The sequence below is a fragment of the Hippopotamus amphibius genome, chromosome 2 (genome assembly GCF_030028045.1).
Source record: "Hippopotamus amphibius kiboko isolate mHipAmp2 chromosome 2, mHipAmp2.hap2, whole genome shotgun sequence".
NCBI classification, from domain to species: Eukaryota; Metazoa; Chordata; class Mammalia; order Artiodactyla; family Hippopotamidae; genus Hippopotamus; species Hippopotamus amphibius.
Genome location: NC_080187.1, coordinates 197,458,632 through 197,485,946, shown reverse-complemented (window position 1 = coordinate 197,485,946; position 27,315 = coordinate 197,458,632). Strand labels below are relative to the sequence as shown.

The 27,315-nt window shown below is 35.9% G+C and overlaps 3 protein-coding genes across 12 annotated transcripts in view; 2 read left to right on the top strand and 1 right to left on the bottom strand.

Moving 5' to 3' along the window:
* Positions 1–1,330, top strand: part of CCPG1 (cell cycle progression 1) — a 41,457-nt gene extending 40,127 nt beyond the window's left edge. For 3 of the 4 annotated variants that reach the window (XM_057722366.1, XM_057722369.1, XM_057722367.1), the window contains one exon: positions 562–1,330. In XM_057722366.1, the coding sequence (XP_057578349.1) occupies positions 562–751 (190 nt within the window). In that variant the 3' untranslated portion in view covers positions 752–1,330. The remainder of the gene's footprint in view (positions 1–561) is intronic. The other variant, XM_057722368.1, reaches the window with a different exon arrangement.
* On the bottom strand, positions 1,326–24,055 carry PIGB (phosphatidylinositol glycan anchor biosynthesis class B). Of its 3 annotated transcripts, none has more exons than XM_057722371.1 (12): positions 23,812–24,055; positions 22,011–22,144; positions 21,467–21,586; positions 17,716–17,820; positions 15,418–15,548; positions 12,919–13,059; positions 11,586–11,637; positions 7,614–7,825; positions 6,933–6,997; positions 4,193–4,406; positions 2,034–2,214; positions 1,326–1,631 (listed from the first exon to the last, which is right to left on the bottom strand). In XM_057722371.1, the coding sequence occupies exons 1-12, from the start codon at positions 23,948–23,950 to the stop codon at positions 1,587–1,589; spliced, it is 1,539 nt and encodes a 512-aa protein (XP_057578354.1). In that variant the 5' UTR covers positions 23,951–24,055; the 3' UTR covers positions 1,326–1,586. The 3 variants fall into 3 exon arrangements, with proteins under 3 accessions (XP_057578354.1, XP_057578353.1, XP_057578355.1); XM_057722370.1 differs by having other exon boundaries at positions 1,326–1,701; positions 23,812–24,054; XM_057722372.1 differs by lacking the exons at positions 21,467–21,586; positions 22,011–22,144 and having other exon boundaries at positions 1,326–1,701; positions 23,812–23,937.
* PIGBOS1 (PIGB opposite strand 1) lies at positions 23,944–26,550 on the top strand. Of its 5 annotated transcripts, none has more exons than XM_057722380.1 (2): positions 23,944–24,153; positions 25,556–26,550. In XM_057722380.1, the coding sequence occupies exon 2, from the start codon at positions 25,611–25,613 to the stop codon at positions 25,773–25,775; it is 165 nt and encodes a 54-aa protein (XP_057578363.1). In that variant the 5' UTR covers positions 23,944–24,153; positions 25,556–25,610; the 3' UTR covers positions 25,776–26,550. The 5 variants fall into 5 exon arrangements, with proteins under 5 accessions (XP_057578363.1, XP_057578361.1, XP_057578359.1 ...); XM_057722378.1 differs by having other exon boundaries at positions 23,944–24,343; XM_057722376.1 differs by having other exon boundaries at positions 23,944–24,361.
* Positions 26,551–27,315: the final 765 nt, after the last annotated feature.

Sequence of the window (27,315 nt, the reverse complement as noted above, 5' to 3'; positions counted from 1 at the left end):
AGTGTTAAATGCTTTAAAAAAAGAAAGAAAAGAAAAGACAAGACTGGATTTCTTGGCTGGGAATTGGATGGCCATGGATGGCATTATATGGAGTGTTTCAGTGAAGTAGTGACAGAAGCCTGATTATAGAGACTGAGAACTGTACGTGTAGACATTGTTTATAAGCCTTAGCTGTGTAAGACTGAGGAAGAGACTCTGTAAGAGATGTATACATATTCCTGCTGAGGGATGAGGCCCCTGGGGGGAGAGGGGATTAATTTTTATAGGAAAGGAGGAAAAATAATGGAAACATCTCATTATTTTATTGTCACATTTCTATTTATCTGTTGAGTGTTTCCCCTCTTTGCCAGCACAGTTATGTTTACTTTTTCTTTCTATAGGATAAAAGTATAAACTCACTGAATCTTTTTCATATGGTTATAGTAGGATTATACTTCAGATTAATTTAACATCCTTTTTCAGAGTTCAGATAATAGATTAATGGAGAAAAACATTAAAATTGTTTCTTGTTTAAATAAATTTAACTCTAACATGGATGAAAAATGTGTTTACTGCTTTCAGTCGACCAGATAAAAAGCAACGTATGGTAAATATTGAAAGCTCCAGGCATCGAAAACAAGAGCAGAAGCACCCTCAGCCACAGCCTTATAAAAGGGAAGGTAAATGGCATAAATATGGTCGCACTAATGGAAGACACATGGCAAACCTTGAAATAGAATTGGGGCAATTACCTTTTGATCCTAAATATTGACCATCATGATTAAGTTAAATTAGAAAACTGTAACAGAAACTTGGATGCTTTCTATACTGTTTGGTGTTGAAACTAAGATGAAATTATCGAGATAACAGTGTCTTTTTGTTGTTTCTAAGTATCAGTTTGATGATTTTGTATTATTGCTCAGAAGCATCAAGCAAAAGCTTACTAACTTGCATTTTCCTGTCGTTTAGCTTTGTTGAATTTTTTTGGCACTGGAAATATTCAGCTATAGTTTTATTAAGGAAGTCAGGAATGCAACAGATTTTGTGCATGAAATGAAACTTCCTTTCAGTGTATGAGCTTAAAGCAAGCTCAAAATATACATGACAAAGTGTAATTAACACTGATATTTGTGTTAAATTTCCAATAGAGCTTGAAAAAAGTACATTGTGATGGAATTTCATCTTTAACATTTTATAATCTTACACTTGCTTCTTGTCTTTTTGTGGGTTCAAGAGCCCGTTGACTTGTGAAGAATTTGCTGCCTTCTTATGAGCTTGCTGACTTGTTCTCTTGTGAAATTTCTTGCACATCTGAATATTGTGGAAGAAACAATAAAACTACACCATGAGGGAAACTAAAGGTCTTTATTTAAAATCTGGCATTGCATTAATATATGATTTTATATTTTGTGTTTTTTCTCATACATTTCCTCAGTAGTGATATTTGGTAAAGCAGTTCATAGTGGTTTTTTGCTAGTTCCATGAATTTTACCTAGTATTTACTAGCATATTTAAGCAGCATCTGAATATTTCTGCTCAGCAATGTCTATTTCTCTGAGAAAGATCTAAACACGGTTCAGAATTTCATCTCTGGTTGAATTTCCGTTTTAACTTCCGTTCATAGATGTATATGTGACTTCCAGTTTGACGCTCTGGAAAATGAGTGTGGAAGAAAACAGCAGTTCTCTCATAGTTGTTTGAAATTAGGAAAGGACTTATTTCCTAGAAGTAAATAAATGTTTAAGTAAATAAAGGCTTCATTTTACTGAGTACTGTTTGAAGAATTTAAGAATGACCTATTTGTTCTTTTGCAACTTTTTTCTTAATGAAACAGTGCAATTTCTTAATAAAATAATTAACTCATGGTAAATGTAAGTAACATATATTCCTTGGTAGTTCGAGAACTAGGGCTGATTTTGACTAGGAAAAGACCAGTTATAAACTGTGGGTTGAAAGGGACTGTAAAAAAAGTGATGTTGTCTGTTTACCTGAGTGTTTGCTAAACCTGAGGTGAAATAACAATACTGAGTTACAGCTTTTTCACATTCCCTTACCTCCTCCAAGACGCTGAAGATGACCAAGTGAGTAGGCAGTGTTGAATCATTTTGAAACTCTCTATACAACCACTTTAAGGGATTTTGATAAAATATATCTGCTTCAACAAGATAATCACTTTTTCCAGTCAGGTCTGGGGGACACTGGAGAAATCTCATTGGAAGTGGGTAGTGGACATGGCTATAAAAAGAAAGTTACCATTATAGTTACAAGAAGTTTAAAGAAAAATGTGTGGAAGTTTTTAAATTACTCTTAACATATATCATGCTCATATAACAAAAGATGAAATCTGAATCTAAACTAGGTTCCAGTTAAGTTGAGGAGGTACACCTTTAATGCAGTTTTCTCAAAAATGGAGAACATGATTCTCACATTGTGTGCCTCTGCAGTAGCATAACCTCAAGTCCAAACTAAAGAGTGAAACTCCATTTCAGGGTGGGAAGCAGGTCAGCAGCTTGTGGAACTCAGTACTCTCTAACTATTAGTATGCTGTTCTCAGGGGTGGATGGGACCTTTGGGACCAGGTATGGTACTTGTTAATAAGACAGTAGTATCTGGCAAGGTAGAAAACTGGTCATGAACCAGAAAGAATTCTTCATTCTTTTCCTCTTTCTGTTCTGAATCCTTAAATGACAAGTTTTTCCTTTTTGTTGTTGTTGTTATTCTTAAATATTTATATAAGTAAGATTTAGTAATAGAGAGCAACATGGGCTCACTGATCAAAATCAAAATAAGTAATGGTTTTACTGTGGCATAGGAAGACGAGAGTGTATGCGAAAAAGATGGACTGGTGAATCACAACAACTTAAGCCAGTTTCTTGGGCCATGCAAAGAGCCACGTTTACAACTTTGCCTCAGAAAAATTAATATAAATAAGTGACAAGTTTATTTTTATCTATGAAATGCATACAAAGTACATTTACACAAGACCTTAATACTTCATGACTTTTACAGTTTTGAAAGATGGTCTTGCTTCAAGGGGAAAGCAGAAACTGAGAAAAAGCTGCCAGCCTTGTATTCCAAAGTAGGCATCAGACTGTGTGAGTGTGTGTGTGCGCACGTGTGCACATGTGCGCACACACTCTCTTGTGCATGTTGAAAAAACATAAGACAAGAACTAGGTGAACTGTACAAAGCCTAAGATATCAACCACTACAATCACGTATGGGAGAGCATTTTGGTACCTCTAGAATTCCTGTTCTCTTCAGTATTACCTCTACTGAGAGCATGGACGGAAAGTGAACCTCCCTCTCTTAGCTGTAGTCTTTTTTATATAGTATGAGATCCTCAAGTTAAAGGGACGATTAGGGTCTTACATCCCACTAACCTGTAGTTTTTCCTAGACAATCCCAGTTTTCCAAGTTGCGTGTTAATGATTTGCATTAATGATTCAGTTAAGTAGAGTACTCCAAAAGTGTTAAATTACCTTAAAATGATACCAACTTTGATATTAAGTTGAGTGAATGTGCACATGGAAAATTAACTTCAGATTGTTTAAAGCCAGATAGGTAAAGAATTTTCTAAAGGTAAGCTGTTTGCTTTGTCCTTTTACCCTTATTGGGCAATTGGTGAAGTAATACAGCTTCCTGAAATACAAGCATAGGATCAATGATGTCTTTTTAAATGTCCTGCATAATTAAGGCAGTTTCAGTGTTATTTCTCAGACACATTTAATCCAGGCATTAGGATATCATCTAATTGAATTCCCAGATTTTTATAGGCAAGTCAACTGATATCCAAAGAGATATAAAACACCGGTTTAAGACCAGGGCAACAGTCCAACAGTAAATCTGAACTTGAATCCAGTGTTTTGAGATTATTTCAAAATTACGTAAATATAAGATGTATCACAAAGATTTGTTCTAAGATCAATAAGTGAATTTCTTTACTAAGAGTACCATCAAATAACCCTATACAGTATTTTAAAAGGTAGTATAAAATACTGTATAGGGTTATTTGATCACATTATTTAAACGTAAGTTGTTTGTTCTGAAAAAAGAATATTAAAGTTTACTTAAAAGCGGTGTATGATTTTCATTGACATAAAGAGGAGTTTCAAATTTCTTATAATCATTTGATCAATTAATTTAAATCCAGGAATCTGAAAGGAATTTTAAAGTAGTTTTCATAATAGCGTATAGTGAACAACTTTTATTACCTATAATAAGGAGTGGAGTGACAAGGCATCATCATAAGTACTGAAGCTGAAGATACATTTGTATTGTTATAAGAGAGTTCTTGAATATTAGTCATGACATCAAGAGTACCTCGTTGATGAACTAAACCAGTGTAGAGGGCAAGGAGCATATTTGATAAAAACAGGAAACCTAGAGCTGATTTCTTCCACGTTTTCAGGTTGTTTAGCGAATATCCTATATAAAGATAGACACATTGAATCGTAACACTGGTGATCTTTGATTTTCTTATAGCTAAGCAAATATTAACTGCAAATGTATTTGTAATCTTTCATGGAAGTGTCGTACAAGCTTTAATGCGGTCATGGACAAACAAATAAGCAATAGGTCATCTTTTTTAATTTCTCTGAGCATTCACTGTCATTATCCGTTATCATTCATGTCTTGATCTTTGTTTAGAAAAAGGAATTGAGGTATAGCAGAAAGATTATGGCTAGGGAGTCCAGCAAACCCAGATTTGAATTCTAGCTCTGGCATTAGTTCCCCCGTCTGCAAAAGGGATAACAGTGCCTTTTTCAAGTATTAGGAAAAAAATGTATGTCCAGTACGTGTCCTGGTAAATAGTTGCTAAATAAATAGGACTTGTATTTATTCCATTTACCTATCCCTTTTATCTCCCAAGCACTACCAATGGATTGTGTACATGTAAGCCTCAGTAATTCTGGAGGAAGTATAACAGACTATCCTCTTAGAAAAATACACCACTAGGCTCCTGGGGGATTTTCAGTGGTCACTTTATGAGTGGTGGAATGGATCTCTTTCTGGAAGAAGAGCATTTATGTTTTATTATTACTTTTTTCTTTCACTATAGTGTTGGACAATTTGGTGATGCTGAACAATCTTTCTTTTTTAATTTGTAAAAGTAATTCTTGTATGTGGCAAAACAAAACAGAAAAACCACTTTGCTAAGGAAATCTATATTTTCATCTTCCATAGTGAGAAGTCAGTAGATAATGCCCAAAACAGTAACCTTTAAGAGCATTATTAGCATTTTATTTAGAGAGGGAGACAACAAAATACCAACCTGAAAGAGTGTAAGTGATTGCCACTGAGTACGGTAATGGGCGGGCGGGCAGGGGAACAACTATTCTTTAAAACTTCTGTTCTGACTTTTGAAACAATACATGTGCAGTTTTGCTAAAAAGATTAGCATATGGAAAACCAAAGTGGCCTAATCAGAGACAAGCAAGTCTGCACTAGCCACTGTAGTAAAAATAGATTAAGCAGAAACCCAACCCAAGATCCTGCCACTTAGATTCACTCTTTTGGAATGGGAATGAGGATTCAGACAACTCAGTCTTTAAAACACTTTGTAAAGACACAGAACAGAGAAGTAGAATGCTGGAAAAACCAGATTATAAAAATGGAATGAAACCAAGTTCCTAAATTAACCAAACCAAACAAAACATGTGCACAGTAATATTTGTCCTCCAGTAGTCTGGCAATGCTCACCTGGGTGAAAAGCAAACTAAATTATAACCCTAACTCAAGTGATTGTAAAAAAGAAAAAAAAAATTTAAATCTGAATAGTGAGTTGTGAACACATTTGCTCTGCTAAATGGTCCCACTATTAAGACTTGCCAGGTAGCTCTTAGATGCTTATATTTTTATTTGTGCCTGCATTTGTATATGAATTAAGACTATAAAAGATACTCTATGACACTAACTTTGGTTTCAGTACTTTAGACGTTTCACATATATAGCTGTGTATGTTTGTGTCTAAACTGAAGAGAGTACATACATCTGAGATCTGTAGGAGACAATATGTATACTTGGTGAAAGAAGGCTGCTTAACTCAGTGGGTTGTTTTGAGGGTTTTTTTTGTGTTTGTTTTTTAAGTAAAAAGGTTGATACCATTAACTCCCTAGTTTTTATGAGCCTCCAGGCCCAGTTGATTACTCATTTCTTCCTTCCTTAGTCCAGTGATTTTTTTAGTGATTAATATTTGAAGGAAGCCAATAGTCATTTATTCTGAATTAAACTTTAAGTTAATAAAGTTTCAATTCATAAATTTTCCAAACCAACCAATGTAAAAATTCATATTTTCCAGAGCTAACATAAGACTTTTTAGAAGTCACACGTAAAAATCCTACTGCAAAGACCCAGTGGAAAAATGGAGAAAAGATCAAAAATTAAGTCAGAGGTGTGAATCACTTTAAAAGTTGCATATGCATTAGAGTCTTGAAGGGATAGATGTGTGTAAAGCATTAAAAACTAGTTTCAACATACATTTTTCATTTGTGGAATGTAGAACTTTGTAGTTTAACCATAAACTTGAATTAGCTTTCCTAAAATAGACATATTGTATTACTTTTTAGCAAAGGGTTTCTAACAGCCAAAAACACCACCAAAAGGTGCTGTGGATACTGGATGCTTATGTTTTTATCTCACTTTACAGGACACAGGGAAAAGAACATTTCGGCATGAAAAAGGATATTTAGGCTGCAAAAAGGGAATGCTACAGTAATATAATCAATTTGTACGAGGGTGAGTCAGAAATTATCTACACTAAGACAGTGTGGCCAACATAAGTTTTAATATAACCGGAGTGCAGATAATTTTTGACTCACCCTTGTAATTAAGGAGTAATTCTTACTTAGCCTAGTAGAAAATAAATAATATTTTAGAGTTTAATAAGCACTGGTTGTCTTTTAACTGTTTCTTTATAATTGATTTTTTTCTTTATTATACAGAAATACTTACCACAGAACACCATACAAAATGGTAAAACTGGATAGATAAACCTGAATTCTTTGTGGCTCAACATGCTGTAATAAAAAAAGATAATCAAAGACAATATTATTTTTTCATATTAACTGATGGTTTGAGAATTAATGTATTTAAAATGAATATAATTAACATGATCTGTTTTTGTAATTACTGAGACCGAATTTCATGCTTCAGGAATCCGTCTCATTCTTTTTTAGTTATAAGGTGATGATGATGTGTTGAAAGTAATCCTAACATTTGATGTCAACGCAAAATTCTAAAGTACGATCGCATTCTAAAGGGATTTCTATTACCAATCCAAGTAAGTTATATTACTCAAATTTTGAATAAAGTTGCATACATTTTCATTTAAAAGTATTTCTCTGGTCCTTCAATACTTAAAATTTTGGCAGTTTCTGTTTTTTAAATGCAAATACAATTTGTTCAACCTTCTAAAAACTGAATGTAAGCCTTATGAAGCAAACTGTATGTATCAGAATTATTCAGTCTGTCTGAGCATCAGCATAATTACTACCTTTTCTGTCTGCTAAATAATCCCCACTAACAAATCATAAGAATTAATGCACCTCCAAAGATAAAGTTTACTTTTAAAGAATTTAGTTAATTTCTTGGTAATGTTTAAAAAGTGAACTATTTGAACAAATAAAATCTTACCTATAAACTAGCAGCGTCCACAGCACAGTCACCAAAAATATCCTGTACCTCTTTGGGGCTAGAAAGCAGCCATGAATAAAGAAGGGTAAGTGAGAACCCAGGACAGCTGGAAATCCTTGACTGAAGTACCAGTGCCATGGATGAGAACCATAAAATGATCCCAAATTCTGCAGCACGTTAAATTTCAAAAAATTATATTGAACCAGAGTCCACTAGCATCGTTGAAGGAAAAAGAAACAGAAATGTATTAGTGCCAAGTATGAATCTTTGGCATTAGGAAATTTGGCAGAATCATGAAATTAAATAAGAATGAAGTCTAAACACCAGACAATAGTTCACATTAATAATTTTGAATATGGAATTTTTAATATTTTCCGTCATGGTTTATCATAGGATAATGAATATAATTCCCTGTGCTCTACAGTAAACTCTGTTGTTCATCCATTATCTTATATAAGAGTCTGCATCTGCTAGTCCCAAACTCCCAGTCCTTCCCTCCCCAAACCCTTTCCCCCTTGGCAACCACATGTCTGTTCTCTAGGTCTATGAGTCTGTTTCTGTTTCGTAGATAGGTTCATGTGTGTCATATTTTAGATTCCCCGGATAAGTGATATCATATGGTATTTGTCATTCTCTTCCTGACTTACTTCACTTAGTGTGATAATCTCTAGTTGCATCCATGTTGCTGCAAATGGCATTATTTCATTGTGTGTATATGTGTATATATACATACACATATACACACACATCTTCTTTGTCCATTTATCTGTCAATAGACATTTAGGTTGTTTCCATGTCTTGGCTATTGTGAATAGTGCTACTGTGAACATAGGGGTGCCTGTGTCTTTTTGGATTAGGGTTTTGTCTGGATATATGCCCAGGAGTGAGACTGCTGGATCATATGGTAATTCTATTTTTAGTTTTCTGAGGAACCTCCATACTGTTTTCCATAGTGGCTGCACCAACTTACATTCCCACCAACAGTGTAGAAGGGTTCCCTTTTGTCTACACCCTCTCCAGCATTTGTTTGTGGACTGTTTGATGATGGCCATTCTGACTGGTGTAAGGTGGTACCTCATTGAAGTTTTGATTTGCATTTCTCTAATAATTAGCGATGTTGAGCATCTTTTCGTGTGCCTTTTGGCCATGGCTTCTTTAGAGAAATGTCTATTTAGGTCTTCTGCCCATTTTTCAGTTGGGTTGTATGTTTTGTTGTTGTTGAGTTGTATGAGCTGTTTATGTATATTTTGGAAATTAAGCCCTTGTTGGTTCCATTGTTGGCAAATATTTTCTCCCGTTCCGTAGGTTGTCTTTTCATTTTGTTTATGGTTCCTTTGCTGTGCAAAAGCTTTCAAGTTTGATTAGGTCCCATTTGTTTATTTTTCCTTTTATTTCTATTGCCTTGGGAGGCTGACCTAAGAAAACATTGGTATGATTTATGTCAGAGAATGTTTTGCCTATGTTCTCTTCTAGGAGCTTTACGGTGTCATGTCTTATATTTAAGTCTTTAAGCCATTTTGAGTTTACTTCTGTGCATAGTGTGAGGGTGTGTTCTAAATTCATTGATTTACACACAGCTAACTTTCCAGCCCCACTTGCTGAGGAGACGGTCTTGAATCATCTTCAGTTTTCTTTATTAATGTCATAGTTCTCAGTGTATAAGTCTTTCACCTCCTTGGTTAGGCTTATTCCTAAGTGTTTTATTTTGGGGGGTGTGATTTTGGAAGGTATTGGTTTTTTTTCATTCCCTTTCTGATACTTCACTGTTAGCATAAAGAAATGCCACCGATTTCTGTATGTTAATCTTGTATCCAGCTACTGCTGAGTTCATTTATTTCTTTTTCTTGTCTGATTGCTGTGGCTAGGACTTCCAATACTGTGTTGAATAGAAGAGGTGAGAGTGGGCATCCTTATCTTGTTCCAGATTTTAGTGGGAAGGCTTTCAGGTTTTCACCATTGAGTATTATACTGTCTGTGGGTTTGTCATAAATAGCTTTTATTATGTTGAGATATGTTCCCTCTAAACCCATTTTGGTAAGAATTTTTTTTTTTTTTATCGTGAATGGATGTTGAATTTCGTCAAATGCTTTTTCTGCACCTATCGAGATGATTATGTGGTTTCTGTCTTTTGTTTATGTGGTGTATCACATTGATTTGTGTATGTTGAACCATCCTTGTAAGCTTGGGATGAATCCCACTTGGTCGTGGTGTATGATCTTTTTTATGTGTTGTTGGATTTGGTTTGCTAATGTTTTGTTGAGAATTTTTGCATCTATATTAATCAAAAATACTGGCCTGTAATTTTCTTTTTCGGCGGTGTCTTTGGTTTTGGTATCAGGGTGATGATGGCTTCATAGAATATTTTTGGGAGTGTTCCCTCCTCCTCTTCAGTTTTTTGGAAGAGTTTGAGACGGATCAGAATAAGCTCTTTGTATGTTTGGTAGAATTTGCCTGTGAAGCTGTCTGATCCTAGACTTTTGTTTGTAAGGAATTTTTAAATTACAGATTATATTTCACCTCTAGTGATTGGTGTGTTCAAATTATGTATTTCTTCTTTTAAAAAAAATTTTATTGGAGTATAGTTGCTTTACAATGTTGTGTTAGTTTCAGCTGTACCGCAGTGAATCAGCTATACATATACATATATCCCCTCTTTTTTGGATTTCCTTCCCATTTAGGTCACCACAGAGCATTGAGTAGAGTTCCCCAGGCTATACAGTAGGTCTCTTTCTTCCTGATTCAGTTTTCGTGGGCTGAATGCTTCTAGAAACTTGTCCATCTCTATTTTATTTATTTTCTCTCTGATCTTTATTATTTCCTTCCTTCTGCTGATTTTAGGTTTTGTTCTTCTTTTAGAAAGAAGAACTTTTAAGTGGTACGGTTAGGTTTATTTGAGATTTTTCTTGTTTTTCTGAGGAAGGCATGTATCACTATGAACTTCCGTCTAAGAACTGCTTCTCTTGCATCCCATAGATTTTGTATGGTTGTGTTTTCATTATCATTTGTAATAACAAATCATTCTTTATTAATTTTTTATGTTCTAAGTATTAATGTGTTCTTTGTTAATTTGTAAAGCATTAGGTTTTTGAGATTCAAGAAAGTATGAATAAATGTTTATGCCTAGTCTGACAGTGTAAGTTTTACATACAATTAGACATAAAGAGAATCCTTAAAAATAATTTTTATGAGTATATGAGTTTGGTACCCATATTAAAATTTTTACTATTGTACCTTATGGCATCAGACATTACCTGTTAAGATAAAGCTCTGAAAACACTGCAGTTTGAATTATAGCATAAAGTAGGTAATAATAACAATAGCAGCAGCTAACATTAAGTGCTCACTTGTGCTGCACAATGCTGTAAGCATTTTACATCTATTATTTCATTTAATCCTCCACCGTAAGAGACAGGTACCACAATTATTTCCAGATAAGAAAACTGGCAAGAAAGATATACAACTTGTCCAAGGTTTTAAAGCTAATAATGAGGGTACTAGGCTTCAGAGAGTGGCATCTGATTCGAGAACCCATAACTGACTTAAAAACAGGGAGCTTAAAAACAGCCAAAGGGCATTACCAATAATCATAAGATTAAAATACCAGACCAGATACCAAAAGAATATTTTGGTTAATTTGGATTCTGAATAGTTGAGATCAATTAAAATCATTTAAAAATTAACCTTTATTGTTACAAACCTGACAAAAATGTTCAAACCTGACAAAAATGCCTTAAAATGGACTCTTGAACTTCACTTAGGAATACATAATTCTGTCATATAAAAGACACAGCAGAGTGACCCAAAGGTATATGCTAGTGGGGGTTTTTTTTCTAATATATCCATATCACTAAAAAATGATTTGCCTATGTTCCCAAATATTCATGGATTATAAAAAGTAAGGTTGAATTTTCAGTGTAACAAATGATTACATTAAAATAGCTTAAAAAAAAAAAACCGTATATTTTTACTTACTTGACCAAAAAAAATACGATCAATTATCAGAGACAAACTCAAAGTGACAAATCTGAAAAACAAAGTAGATGGGTGATTAATATTCTGAACTCACTGAAAATCCCATAGTGGCATATGGCTTTGCAAGTGCCTTGCATAAAAAGCCACTTTAAAAATACTTTAAAAGTTTCACCAGCTGAATATGGATTTACATGTTTTCAAAGATCTTTTGAAGCCGTATTTAAGCAAGCTTTTTGAAAGTAATAAACTCTGTATTATCTGTTGCTGCATGACAGATTACCCCCAAATGTGACAGCCTAAAACTACGAACATTCATTATCTCACAGTTTCTGTGGATCAAGAATCCAGGCGCAGCTTAGCTGGGTATCTCTGACTCAAGGTCTCATAACTTGTCAGGATATTGACTGGAGCTGTAGTTTCATCTGAAGGCTCTCATGATTTTTCCCTATAGCACTTACTGTCACTTGAGAAACATATGTTAGTCATGTTTCTAGCTGTCTCCCACCACTTCATGAAGGAATGGACTTTGTTTTGTTAAACTGCTGTATCTTCAGCATCTGGAACAGCACCTAACACATACTAGGATTAAATAAATATTTGTTGAATGAATGCATTATGTTCCAAACGATATTAATAAATCTGAGAAATGACAACAGTGGAAACTTAGCCACCAGATGATTTTGTCCTTTTTTAATAGCTACCAAAAATTACCTGTACAGAGTGAATACTAATATATTAAAAAGATCACTTAAAAAAAAAAAAAGATCACTGTTTTAAGAGTCAAAATGCATTCATCCCTTCAATAAATAATTATTTTGGATATTCCACTAGATAGCTGGGATAATTATGATCCTAGGAGCTCAAAATGTAGTTAGAAGACCTGAGTTTCAATCCCATTTCCATCATAGCATTCAACCCAGTGACACTGGCTAATTCATGTTTAATTGTACCAAGCCCTCTGTTTTCTGTATCACAAAGTAAAAACATCTAGATTGCTTATATCCAAGAATTGGGAAAATCATGTAATATGTGAATATGTATTATATATTATAAATGTGAAGGAATCAAGTATCTCTAAAATGTATTTGAAAAATATTTAAGAAATAAAGCATAGGAAAGTTCTAATTTAGAAAAATTGCCAAGATCCTCATTTAAGCAAATTAAAATACTTAGAATCACAAATAAAATATAAAATTGGAAATATTCTATTTCCTTAGTCTGACAATTCTCATTGACATTAGAAGATATAACTAACTAAAAGATGTAAAATCTTGTTCATAATCTATAACTTATAGGTTATTAAAATTAATAGATGGATTGCAGCCATACTTACCCTACAGGTAAAAACTGATGTAGAGTAAGATCAAGCTTTCTCTGTTCTTGCCAGAAATGTCTGAACAGCAAAGGTATCCATGGAATAACAGCTGTGGGACGAATTATAAAGGCAAGTGCCACCAGGGATGAGTACTTGACACTATAAGCAAGGAAAAGGTGTTGTCAAGACAACTGGGAAATCAGTTCAGAAGTTATCTATTTACGCTGCAGTATAACATTAAAAAAAAAAAAAGAGCATTTTCCTTTTGGTATAAATAGCTATGTGAACTTGGGGAAGTTACTTAAACTTTTTGGCTCTTAACTTTTCTCATCCATAAAAAGAGGTAATATGTAAGGTCCTTTCCAGCTTTAATATTCTAGTATTTTCAAGTAAGAAGTTATTCTGTGCCTTAATGTTGATCTTGTTTACTGAAAGGAATGCCAACTTTTAACCATGTAACTCTGCCAATTGCGTTCCTCGTGGAAAAATGATCAAGTCTCTCCTAAAGAGATAAAAGACAGTCACACAAAACCATTTTATAAGGAAAAACAAACAAAAAACAAACAAAAAAAAATCAAGCTTCTTTAAAGAAACATAGGGATTATTTGACAATGGTGGGCTTCTGGGCACATGTGGTTTTGTTTTGAATGTAAGCTGGTAATTTTGTCCAACTGAAAGATATATATATACACCTGATTAAAAAGCTTAAGATTAAAACCTATACGATCATGGATAGAAATGTGGGGTTTTTTTTTTTTACTATTAGGACTTATTGCGATAAAGGGTTGAAGGAGAGCACCTGATAATTTAATCATGAGGACTATAGACAGTGGCAAAATAAAACAATGGTACCATTATATACCTATTAACCAATAAGTAACTATAAGGAAATTTCCAATGTTGGTGAAGATGTAAGAGCAGGAACTTCAAGTTCAAATGCTTACAGAGACCCGATAAGTAATAAAAATGTGTGATATTGGCTGCATGGGGACTCTGATACTGTCATGAAGGAATCCTGGCCCCAAATGTTGCCAGGCCTTACATTTTTTTCAGGAGAAACTAGAAGTCCAGATTTTAGGTAAGATTTCCCAATTTAAAAATTTTGCCAAGTAGTTTACTTAAAAGACAAAAAACAAACACTGTGCAGGTGAAATAAAACATCTGTGGCTTGGTCTGATTTGCAGACAGCCTAATTGCAAATTCTGCCATACTGTAACTACCTAGAGGATGCCCAAATATATCTAGTCCTACCTAACCTCACTCCAAATTTTCAGACTTGGATTTCTTACTCCTTTCTGAATATTTCTACATAAATCTCTTAACTGTCATTCAAAATCAAAGTGTATGAAATAAGCCCCATGACTCTCTCAAACTTGTTTATTTAGTGTCAGGCATTTAAGTTAATAGTATCACTCAGTTTCTCAGTCTTAAAATCTGGAATGACCTTAAATAGAAACTTTTCATCCCACACATCCACTTTGTTTCCCTCCCATTGCCATCATTTTACATCAAGTCCTCTCACTTGTCTAAAATCTTTTCCTAGTCATTGTTTTTTTTTTAATTTCCCAGAATATTCCTTAACAATGTCATCATCAATACTTACTGAACACTTACTTTGTAATAGGCTGTCTGTGCTACACACCATATACTGTCCATAGATTCTCACTTAATTCCTGAGAGCTGTTTTATTATTCTCATTTGATAGAAATCAGTGTCTAGATACCTCATCTATAGGTAACTTAAGCGAGTGCCTATTCTTGCAGTCAAGAATGCAGTCAATGCAGAAGTGATCTTATTTGATTTGATCCTCCCAACAACCTTATATATAAGTAAGAATGGATACTACCTTCTTAACTAGATGCACAAATTTTCTCGCTTTCTCCCTTTCAGTATATCCTAAATACTGCTACTACAAGAGAATTGTTTCTAAATCATATTTAATTATGTCATGCTTCTCAAAAGCCACCAGGGGTACCTCGCTAGCTATTGAATAAAGTCCATATTCTGGAGAAAGGCAAAGTTCCATTCCAGCCTCATCCCTTATTCTTCTCTTCTTCCACACGTCATACCACACATTAGCTCCTCTGGACAGCCTGCCCAGAATACAGTGAAGCCATTTTACAGCTCTGTGCCTATTCTCATGTTCCCCTTGCTTGGTATTTTATATCAATTTATATAAACCCAGAGTTACAGCTCTGTGGATTTCAATGTTTCCTCTCCTTGCTCCTTGGGGCCAAAGGGTAACAGAAACGTCCTGTTGTGACTAGCCCTGGGGTACTATGGTATCCCCTTATTAGCTTTTCTAAACATTGTTTACACCTTTTATTAAACTCTCTTTAATTATCTAGTTTGAGTATATCTCCTTCCTGCTATAATATATCAACTGTGATTTTGGGTTCTAATGGACTTCATGAACATTAGGGAGTCCACTGGACATTGCAATATATTGATAATTTAAGATTTTTCAAAAGCATGCTTTAGAGTTTTGTACATAATTATAACAGTACTGTAACCTACCTGTTCGTAGACTTTGAACCTTCCAAAGGGTAGTAGAAAAGAGCAATTATGGTGAGAACTGTTTCCATGGTGTTTGTAAGAGTTCTGGTACAGCAATACCATGTGAACCAAGAGCATAACTGGCAAAAAAACTAAGAACAATTATAAGCAAATGTATGGGGAGTGGGAAATGGAAAAGCTTAGTGTTATCTTTGGAGGAAAATAGCAAGCAAGTCTAAATAATGTTAAAAGTGGGCATGCCCACACATTGTTTTTTGGAAGTTATATCAAACATGTCTGTGATATCAGATCTGTTTTTTTAAAGTTAAGTTTATACTTTCATGTACATTTTTGTGGCATTGCATTTGATTTAAGTCTCACTTCACACTAATAAAAGACATAAAACAGATTCTTTGATGGTAGAGTTTAGAGAAGACTGAAATTCATAACTAGAGTCTCACAATCAGTATTCCTCAGATTGTCTTATATTACTGACAAGTCTTGACTGATTTTTAAAGACCTTGGTTTGGAATGTTGTCCTGTTTCTTGCTAGAAAATTTAAGACAAGAGAGCAAAAAACATGACTATCAGGAAACATCATTAAATTTCTTTTTTTTTTTTTTTGAACTTTTATTGAGATACAGTTAACATACGATAAACTGCATATATTTAGAGCGTACAATTTGGTATCCCAGTCTCCCAATTCATTCCCCCCCAACCCTCCCCGCTTTCCCCACTGGGTGTCCATATGTTTGTTCTCTACATCTGTGTCTCTATTTCCGCCTTCCAAACCGGTTGATTTGTACCATTTTTCTATAGTCCGCATATATGTGTTAATATACGGTATTTGTTTTTCTCTTTCTGACTCACTTCACTCTGTATGACAGTCTCTAGGTCCATCCATGTCTCTAGAAATGTCCCAGTTTCCTTGCTTTTTACAGCTGAGTAATATTCCATTGTATATATGTACCACATTTTTTTTATCCATTCATCTGTTGATGGACATTTAGGTTGCTTCCATGTCCTGGCTATTGTAAATAGTGGTGCAATGAACATTGGAGTGCATGTGTCTTTCTGAATTATGGTGTTCTCTGGGTATATGCCCAGCAGTGGGATTGCTGGGTCATATGGCAAGTCTATTTTTAGTTTTGCAAGGAACCTCCATACTGTTCTCCATAGTGGCTCCAGTATGGAAACATCATTAAATTTTAATTTGGAAATTGACTAAATTAATAAACCATTTTTTGGTAGAACATACAAACAGAAGCATCATTAAGTCTTCAAAACAAATGCCTTAAAAGAAACTTATTAGTTGGTGCAAGCGTATTAAAACACATCGTACCAGCTTCCTATCTCTTCAAATACAATAAAATATGTTCCCAATTTTTGTCAAGTTAAAGGCTCTTCCTGAACTAGAAGATCTTAGTGCTGCTACTTTGGAGGAAGGATTTCAAAGGCATTATGCCTTTGCCATTTTAGGTTCAGCCTTTGGCAGTGTATATAAGAACAAATTAAAGAGGTTGACTTAATCCTTGAATCAGTTAGCAAGGACTCAGACGCTGAAGCAATCTGTCTTTTTAATGCAAATCAACACACTACCTGCAGAAGTATGTTCTATTAATGATTAATAAATTGTTAATATTGATAAATTAATGATAAACTATATTTCAGAAATGTATTGGTAAATTGGTCACTTAGAATTTGGAACATATTTGGTACTAGAAATATAAAAAAAGTAGTAAGATTTCTAAGTTGGTTCATATAAGCTTAACTCAACTCTTTGGGACATGGTTTAAATGGGAAAATCCATCCAAGATTTGAATGGGAGTTTGAGAATCTATCTCCCACTGTGAAATAAGCCAAATGACAAAACACAATCTTCTATACCATTCTCTCCCTTACAGAGTCCAGCAGTTTCCACCATTCCAGCCAGAAGAGAAAGAGTGCATCAGTGAAAAGATATTTCTCAGGTTTGAGTCTCAGGTAGCTAGAGGAATAGTGAACAAGGGTTGTAAACAGCTGAGGTGATCTGTGAGGTGGGCAATGGTTTAGAAGTATTCCTACTGAATAATAGGGAAAGTGAGGCAAGGACTCATAGTTCTGAGTCAAGGTGCTTCCCAAGACTGTGTCCTAGGATTCAGCCTCTTAACAGGGTTGGAGGGCATCAGTGGCTTCTACTGCCTAGGGCTCACGCAGAAGGAGCATTCTTAATTATGGAAGGACCTCTATAAAGTTGTACAAATTATCTCCTGTCCATGTGCTTCATGCTCATCGGAATGAAGTAACTGACAAAAAGTTTCTAAAGTGTTGAGGACTCACCACCCATCTTGCCACTTGCTGATTTTCCAGTTGCTTCATTAATGAGTAAAGCCTCAAGTCTGCTATAGCGGACAGAAGTGCTTGGGCAAGTCTAGGAATCCAAATCTTCATTAGTTTAAAAAAAAAAAAGATATTAAGAACATCTGTTGGTTCACACTTTAAAATCATAAGAAATCAACAAGCTGATCCAAATACCAATTGAAAGCCATTCTTAGTTTAAAAAAAAAAAAGACGATTTATTCTGTTCTTCTGCAAAAATTCCTTAATTTGTATCTTAAAAATTACATTAATTTTCATGAAAACACCAAAAGGTCGTTTTATCATTCTCATTCTCTCTGTAATATACATATATATATCACAACACTACTAATTTTAAATAGCCAGCAGACCATTTCATTGTGTGAAGGTTCTATTTTAGAAGCACATGTAGTTATTTTCATTGGCAAAAGTCGATAATTTTTAAAAGCATTTACAGTACTGTGTGCTAAGTATCATACTAAGTACTTTATGTATATCAGCTCATTCAGTCCTTCTAACAATCCTATGAGACAGGTACTGTTTTAAAAATGAGAAAACTGAGGCACAGAGAAGTAATTTCCCCAAGGCTGCAGAGCTAGTCATTGTGGAGGTCAGGATTCAAACCCAAGTCCGCCTGACTGCAGAGCTCTTAGCTACTAAGTTACATTGCTTCCCTATCCTGCAATGTAGATAATAAAATGATGTGAATTACTTTTTTTAAAGCTTTAAGTAATCTATAATTATAGAAACATGGTATTTAATGACATTAAAGAATAAATTTAAGAGTAAAAAGAAATTAAAGAGTAAATTATAACAATTAGTTATTGATTCTAATGTTATACATTAGCATCTTTGAGTTTTAAAATGTGTCACAGTTATCATTAACAAAGTAACGCTGCTAGATCACAAGTTAATTTTAGTTTGTTCATAAGATGTGTTTCTAAAAATTTATATGTAAATCTGTATTTTTGTTGGGTCAGACTTCACTAATTTTATATTATAATTAGAGCTGCTTTACTTTCAGTTGTCAGTGACTTATAACATTTCAGCTTTATGTCCATTATCAATAATCTGTAAATAAATGTTTAAATCTTAGCGTTAAAGGTACATTGTACTTCATAATTCCACTTAAACTGTGCCCTGTAAAATACAGTAAAATGCACCTCTCTACTCACCTTCTGTTTGTCCTGCATAAGAATCTATAAGCTTCTTCCTTACCTCCCAGGTATGAAAGTATTTCATGTGAAAAGTTAATTTTGCTACACACTTAATATGAGCTGAGTGTTGAGGTAGCCACTAAAAGACCAGAAGAATTCTTATGCATTGAGGATAGCATAGTACTTATGAAGTTCATGGTACCACTATATTCTTAGCTAGTTACCCTAGCTTTCAATATTGTGTTTAGTTTCAAGACCCACATTTTAAGATGAATATTAATAAATTACAAGATGTTTGGAAGACATTATCTGATAATGAGGTTTAGAACTAGAGATGTTTACCCTGGATAAATAAAACTTTTTGAAGGGTTGCCATGTAGAAATCTAGAATTTAAGAGAAGGTAGATTTTAGCGCAACACAAAAATAAGTGCAGTTGTAAATTCCCAGTTATTAGCAGCCTCTCCAGACTTTTAGGATATCGTAATATTCCAGGTTGTAACAAGGGCCTGACAAGAATTAAACAGTTACACGTGGCTTCTGGAAAATAAAAACTATAGTGCAGTGGGGTAGAGGAGAAGGAACACTCCAGGGGTAAACCCTGAAGATAAGGCCTGTGTTGGCCGCTTATCATTCTATACTCCTGTTCTTTAAGATCCTGACTCCTCGCTTAAACTCCAGGAGCCAAATGTCCTTGTGCCATCTTCTGACTGTTCAAAGCCCCCACTGTGGTACTCCCACAGGTCTCCCTTCTTATCCCTCTTTCTTCTCATATTCTAAGCCAGCGCTGTCCAGTAGAAATACAGTGTGAGCCACATACTGATTTTAAATTTTATAGTAGTCAACAAGTAAAAAAAAAAAAAACCTCAAACAGGTAAAATTAATCTTAGTGCTTTTGTTTAACTCATAGCTAAAATATTTCAACATTTAATCAATATAAAAAATTACGGAAATATTTCACATTCTTATTTTGTACTGGTTCTTTGACATCTGGTATGTATTTTACACTAATAGCACTTCTCAATTTGGACTAGCCACATTTCAAGTCTTCAGTAGCCACATGTGGCTAGTGGCTACCATATTGGACACCAGAGCTTTAAGCCATCCTTTGTTTTGTTCACACACCTTATGCAGTTTAGAGAGAAGCTATCTGGAAAAAGCACTAGGCTGTGAATAAGTAGACCTAGGATCTAGTTTTAGCTTTTAACATGCTGTGACTTTGGTCTGTTTTCTTCACTTCTCTGACCCCTTCTAGTTTCAAAACTGTATATATTTAAAAATAATCAAGATGAGAGTATGACTGACTGACTGATAGCATCATAATGGTTCTCTATCTGCTCATCTTCCAGGTAGGATAGAGGTTTTTTGGGAGGTAGGGGGGTATTGGGTTGGGGTAGGATGGGGACAAAAGGAAGTTTCCTTTAAATCATAAAATGGCCAGGTGTGTCAGCTACAGGTTGAGGGCAGTGGAAAGATCTTAGAGGAATAGGAAGTTTTTCCATCTTGAAGACTCCTTCATTCATAATATAACCTACTTTCTGGGATATTATATATACTTGCCTATGCTTTTAGTCTTTATGAATATCCTGCATGATCTGGAAGCTAGTGGGTAGCTCTGAGAAAAGAAAAGAGAATTCACAGTTCCTAACTTCTACATATGTCAATGGGAGAAACCCTGCTACTGCTCTGAATTTTCCTTCCCTGTGATATTCCCAAATGAAACATCAATTTCACCAATATGGTCCTTGTTTCTCAATAATGGGTAATCAAATATTGCACAGGGAGGGTACAATACAGCCTAAAACAAAACAAAAAACTCCAGAACCTCAATGTCTTCCCAGGCTTCAAAAAACTCTTCAGGATTTGAACTGCCTTTGGAATTCTGGGCCATTTCCCTAACAGAAAATGGGGAAGGCCCACACTTCTGAGTTCAACTTGATGATAGCTTAAAGGATATTGAGAACGAGCTTAGAAAAACTTTTGCACTGTTAATTCTTCTTTTGTATCCTCTCCTGGCAACTGACCCTGGAAATTCATGATCTAGGGATTACAACCCTGCTCACTACTGATGGCTAATTACTACATAGCACAATGATTGTACATATTATATTTTTGTCAAATTAATTTTCCTAATTTTTAATTTCAACACTGAATCCTGAATGGGTTTGTATGTATTTAGTCTTCATAGGCTCATATAACATGATCTTCTGCTCACAAGTTAAAAAAACAAGATACAACACTGCTCTTAAGTGATCCTTTTATGAAGGAAATTTACTTCCAAAGTACAAATAATATATAATGTAGTCATTCTGAAAATCTGTATATCTTAACAGGATCGCTCACAGCAGAACACTTTCATGCCCAGTCTTATGTTTTTAGCACATACTGAACAGTTACATATCACAGTATGTCTTTGAACCCTAGAATTCCCAGATATGATCAGAGTTTAGCAACAGTAGTCTTTTAAAAACAAACTTCATGATACCAGTAATATCATTTAGTTAATACACATTAACCTTAAAAAAGGGATGGAATAAATCTATTAATGACTATTTTGATTACTTTTATTTAAACTTACCAGCAACTGAACACTATCTTTCCCCAAAAGATGCAGAATCTTGTAAATGCTTGCAAAGATTAAGGGGTAAGTGTAACCCCTCAATTTTTCTGTCCATTCCCAAGTCAAATAACCATAATTAGTAATATTAAGGACTAATGTTAAGTAGCATTGAAACAAAACCTCTTTTCATTTCTATATATAAAATGCTTATTTTTTGATAAAGAAGCTTAAAAGCACAGTATTTTATACTGCATATCCAAAGTATAAATGCAGTTGGCCAACTAAACTGTAACTTCTTCAAAGTAGGAATGTATTTTTTACTTCATCTATGTCCTCCACATTACTGAGCCCTGTGGGAATATATGCTAAAGTCTGAGTCAAGTATATTAACATCAAAGAAAGATACAGAAGAAATACTAGCGTAAAATAATGGCACATTTTTATAAGTTAAAATTATTTGCAGAAAATATGGAAAATTGATTAAAAATATGTCATACAGCTGACACAATTCCTAAGATGAATACACATTTCTAGTCTAGAAAAGAAACTACAAAGGATATTTGAAAACCATGTGATGTGCAACTTCAAGAGACTGCCAATATTCATCTGGAACAAAACTTGTCTGGACTAAAAAGCAGTTACATATTCGTAATGCTATGGTAAATAAGACCAGATAAATGTTTTCACCAAGAAGATCTGAAAAAAACAAAATGAACAAACAGGTAATTGTAGCACAAAAGTCAGGCAAATTTCACTTGGAGAACTAAAATCTGCCGCTCTGGTTGGCTCCTTCCTCAGGCTTTGTTAAAACACAGTGGTGAACTCTGGCCCCTCCACACTACTCTAGGCAGAAAGTTGGGCAAGGGTCAGAGCCTCAGCAATGGGTGATTACCACTCCTTTCATTTAACCAATCTTTCTTGCAATTTTATATATTATATAAAGAGAATATTAAGATACATTTTGAAAATTAGATTGGGTTAACTAAGGCCTTAGGCTAATTAGTTTATCCTATATGTATAGCTAATGAAAGAAACTAACAAATTACTAACTTGGGAAGCAGGGCTTTGTATATGTGCATATACTGGCATACAAAATGGTCCTCTATACATTTATGCTTTCTGTATGCTAGGCACTGAGTTAATTCCTTTACATGCACTATCTCATTTAGTCCTCAATGTTATGGGGAAAGTATCATTAGCCCTATTTTGTGTATGAGGAAACTGAGGCTCAGAAGTTAAACTGCCCTCTCCCAAGTCAAAAAAGTTGTAAATAACTAAACAGGATTCAAAACCGGATCTGTATGTTGACTGCAAAGCCCTGCTCTTAATCACAAATGGACAGTCTGTAGACTGAATATTTTTTTTAATGTGAATTTAGTTGCCAACATTTAAAAATCAGATTTTATATTAATATCTGTATTGCAGCATATCAAAACTCTTTAAGACCTGGCAACACAGAGCTCAACTGGGAACAACTGCATGGTACTAAAATATAGGGTGATCTGACATCTCATTTTTATTTAGTTTTGCCTGTCCGGCCTCCTGAGGACTTGAGTTTGCAACCTGCCTCTGATCCACTGTGAGTCTTTGCTGTCATTCCCAGTTCCTGCCACTCTCCTTCCTTATTCTCCAGGAACACATTTTAAATGTTTCTCAGACAACTGGTACATTCAGCACCACATACATGCCCCTTCTGAACTTGCATCTTTCAGAAACAAACCAACCTCCCGACTGGACTGTATCTGCTGTCAGAAAACCTTGCTCTTTCCTTTCCTCCTCTTTACTCCGTGGACTCCGGTAGAAGAAACTGCACTCAGAACTGGCCCTTGAACAACAGCGCTTGGCACATAAAAGGCGCGCAATAAATGCCTACTGAATAAATGAGGAGCCCATCTTTATACTAAATAACCTCCCCCCCCCCCCCCCCCCCCGGCAGATCAAAATCCCGCTTGCTGGAGTGATTTTTGTCCTGTCAACATCACATCAGGACTAAAGAGAAGGTGGAGGGGGCAGTGAGGAGAAAGCAATGCGGGGGCGGTCAGGCCTGGTCCCACTCCAGGAATCAGCCCCATCGCACCTACGAAACTTGGGAACACTGGGCCAGGGTGGCCACGCCCTCTGTGAAATGCGGATGGCCACATCACGCCTACTCACTTCACACGGCTGCGGGGAGGACGACACAAAACAATGCAGCATACAGTGCCATGCAAGCGACAGGGGTCGAGAATCCGGTGTCGAGGGCAACGCACTTTCTTGCCTCCGCTCCCCCCGCTCCCTGCCCCCCCAGCAGATGGAGCCCTCGCTGAGGATCGGCGATTTCCTGCCACCGCCGCTCCGCTTGGCGCCCACACCCCCTCACTCACCTCCGCGGCGCCTGGTGCTCTTCTGCGGGCTGAGGTACAAGGCGGACTTTCTCGTTCGCAGCTTCGTCTTCTCGTGGGAGCGGTTCTGGAGACCGCGGAAAAAGAGGCCGCTGCCGCCGCCGCCGGGGTCTCGCTCCATCCTTCATCGGCTTCGAGGTCTGCGGGGGACCGCCAGCAGCCACCGCCCCCAGCCCTGGATGGCTGCAGCTGCGCGCGTTGCTCTTCCGCCAACTAAGTTTGGCCTTTGCGAGCGGCCGTCGCTGGCAGGCGTGGAGGTAGCCGGGAAAGAGCAACTTCGTCACGCCCAGCCCGGAGGGTGGTCCCCGCGGCTCGGGACTGCAGGTTCGGTCAACGCTTCCACGCTGCGCCGCGGGCTCGTCCGCGCTTTCCCTTCTCCATTTCTTTCTCTAGGGATTGGTGCCCTCTTTTGGCTTCGTGGTCTCTGCGGCTGGCGGTCCGGAAACTGCTGAAAGAAGCCGGGTCTCACCTCTGCGGGGGCAGGCGGGAGGCGGCGCCGAGCCAGAGAAGAACGGTCAGAGGTGTCTGAGTGGTAATGGTACTAGTAATGATAATTACAAACGTTAAGTGTTGGTGCAGCGTTGCATTCTTTGGGTGATCTCCCGATAAGTATTTGTTGCACGACGTAGGCGGGGTAGGGGTAATGTAGCCTGTGGAAAATGCCCCCAAACGTTAAAGGACTTGGTCAGGGTCACTTAGGGAGCTAGTGGCGGAAGGGGAACCTTCCCATGTACGTGTGGTGTAATTGTTTTCCAAGGAGCTGACTTGCAGATGTCTCCTTTTCTTACATTTATCGGTCATTGAACCAAAGCAAGCTTGGTGAAGTTGTCATTTATCTAGTTAACCGTAGAGTCCAAGAGAGAACGCCCCCCGCAGATCAGTTTAAATTACAATTTTAGCAATATATTAAGAGCAAGCTACTGTTTATTCTGCCGCTTGATTTCTGTGACCTCAGGGGCTGGTTTACGAGGCTGTGAAATACTGTTGTAATAAAGAAAACGTGTAAACTTCTTTGCTCTGCTTTCCTTGTTCATAAACATCTAACTTAGTGTCTCCTTCAGACTATAGGATTTCTCACAGACGATAGACTATAGCAAGGAGTATAATTTTCTGAGAAGTTCTAGAGCCTTAACTACTCAATTGTTAAAAGTAAAACCAGCCAAAATCCCCGTTTTTTGTCAAAAATGGATGGCAAATGACTTAGAGGTGATGTCATTATATACCTACTTCAGCATCAAAAGAAACTAGAAAATCTTTTAGTTTGCTTTTAAAAATTGTTGTTTTTAATCACACATATTGACAAAAAACATGAAATAGTAAAGAAGGGCTAATAACGAAAAGTAACAGATCTCTTTCTCCTACTTCCAGATGGGATTGGCAATCACTTTCAACTTTTTTGGGGGGTCTGTTTCTTTTAATAGTTTTGGTATGCCTTTAAAGGCATAAAGGGTATGCTTCTCCCCTCTCTCACACTTTTGCCATTTAAAAAATTATCCATTAAAACCGCTGAAAACATTCTATAATAGGATTTAGCTTTATCTTACACCATCGCCTTCGTTTCTCATATTCCCTATGTATCTATATTCCTATTTTAGTTACATCAATAAACATATTTACATATTATGACAAAAATACTCTTCATGGAGGAGCAAAGTTGAGTCATGAAGTCTTTATAAAGGATATTGTGCTAAGTTATTGCTTTGCTTCCTATTTTATTTGTATACAGATCTGAAGAGATTTCCTGGACACCACCCTTGCACTGCGTGGTGTTTGTTGAAAAAATGTTTGGAAGATTGACTTTTCCACAACTGCTTTTTGCTGGCATCCTTGGAATTGCTGGAGGAATATATATTTATCAACCAATATTTGAACAGTATTCCAGGGATCAGAAGAAATTAAAAGAAAAGTTGAAACTGGTACAAGACTCAGAAGAGAAGAAAAGTTAATACTAAATGGAGTTGAACTGTAATTGCTTAAAGTTTCATTGAAATTATACATTAACTATAATTAGTAAAAAGTTATCGAATATATTTTAAATGTAAATAAATTCATAGATGATGATTTTAAATTAGTTTTAAAACTAGCACTGTCAATTTTAATGTTTACTATACTTTTATTTGCTATTTTATTCCTTTTCACCAGGACAGATTAGTAATTTCCTCCTAAGCAAATATGAATACCTTAAGGAATATTTTATTTCCTAGTTGAAGGTTTTTTTATGGGAATGAGGCCTATGCATTGGCAGTCTAGACTGTATAACTCTAGCTGGGAATGTTGTTTACAGTAATGTTTATAAATGAAGTTAACCATGTTAACTTAAGGCAGAATGCCCCTCAGCCTACAATTAGCCTGCTTTACTATACTTTAGCACTGTTTTGATCCCAGCCCTTTCTAATCCCAGGCAGAACGGAGGAATAAATTGAGAATTGGGGTGGCTCAGATCCAATGGAGGTTTTTGAGAAGGTAGAATGTTTTTGGCAAGCGTGACACAGCTCTGTTTACTTAACCCACTAAGCAAATTTGCGTTATAATGGTGGTCAGGGAGGAGTTAATTTATTATGAAGCTGTTCATATAGTTAAAGGGTTTTTTGGAAATTGCTAAAAACTGATATTTAATTTTATATTTTCAATGAGAGCTTAAATGTAATCACATGTGTACAAAATGCTTTAAATTAACTTATTTCTTATTATTGATTTTTTTTGAAAAATAAATAACTTAATCCAAGCTATCTATGTTGAGACCAGAATGGGTAATTTAAAAAAGAAAAGTGAAGAAAAAGTTACAAAGTAGTATATGTTCACCTTATTAAAAAAAAAAAACAAACAATACAGAAATGAACAAAATGAAAATTACTGTTTTTCAGTATACATTGATTTAATCAGCACCTTTAATAGTGTGAGCTTTTGAAACTGTTTTTCTTCTATGCATATTAAAAAATACATGTAGGGCTTCCTAGGTGGCGCAGTGGTTGAGAATCTGCCTGCCAATGCAGGGGACACAGGTTTGATCCCTGCTCCAGGAAGATCCCACATGCCTCAGAACAACTAAGCCCATGTGCCACAACTACTGAGCCTGTGCTTTAGAGCCCGTGAGCCACAACTGTTGAGCCCACACTGCAGCTACTGAAGCCCACGCGCCTAGAGCCTGTGCTCCGCAACAAGAGAAGCCACGGCAATGAGGAGCCCACACACCACAAGGAAGAGTAGCCCCCACTCACCGCAACTAAAAGAAAGCCCGCACACAGCAATAAAGACCCAACACAGCCAATAAAATAAATAAATAAAAATTTATATATATATTACATATATATGTGTAAATTTAAAACACATACCAAGTATTTACTGTGTGACAGGTTTGGTTTGGCTATCTGTAGAGTGGGGTTCTGTTCTGTGTATCTTTTCATTGTGGGCCCCAGGCTCAAGAAGCAGCTCCTGTCTGGGATATGACAAAGTTTAGGATTAAGAGAGAGAGACTGAAAGGAAACA

Bases quoted from the DNA above. Each gene is read 5' to 3' on its own strand.
- PIGBOS1 (XM_057722380.1), top strand. From the start codon at position 25,611: ATGTTTGGAAGATTGACTTTTCCACAACTGCTTTTTGCTGGCATCCTT.
- PIGB (XM_057722370.1), bottom strand. From the start codon at position 23,950: ATGGAGCGAGACCCCGGCGGCGGCGGCAGCGGCCTCTTTTTCCGCGGT. The intron at 21,587-22,010 runs AAATATCCTTTG...CTTAATATTACT, and splicing joins TTGCACATCACATGGTTTTC to AATTATGGTTATTTGACTTG. The intron at 11,638-12,918 runs GTAAGTATGGCT...TTTGTTTTTCAG, and splicing joins CATCAGTTTTTACCTGTAGG to ATTTGTCACTTTGAGTTTGT.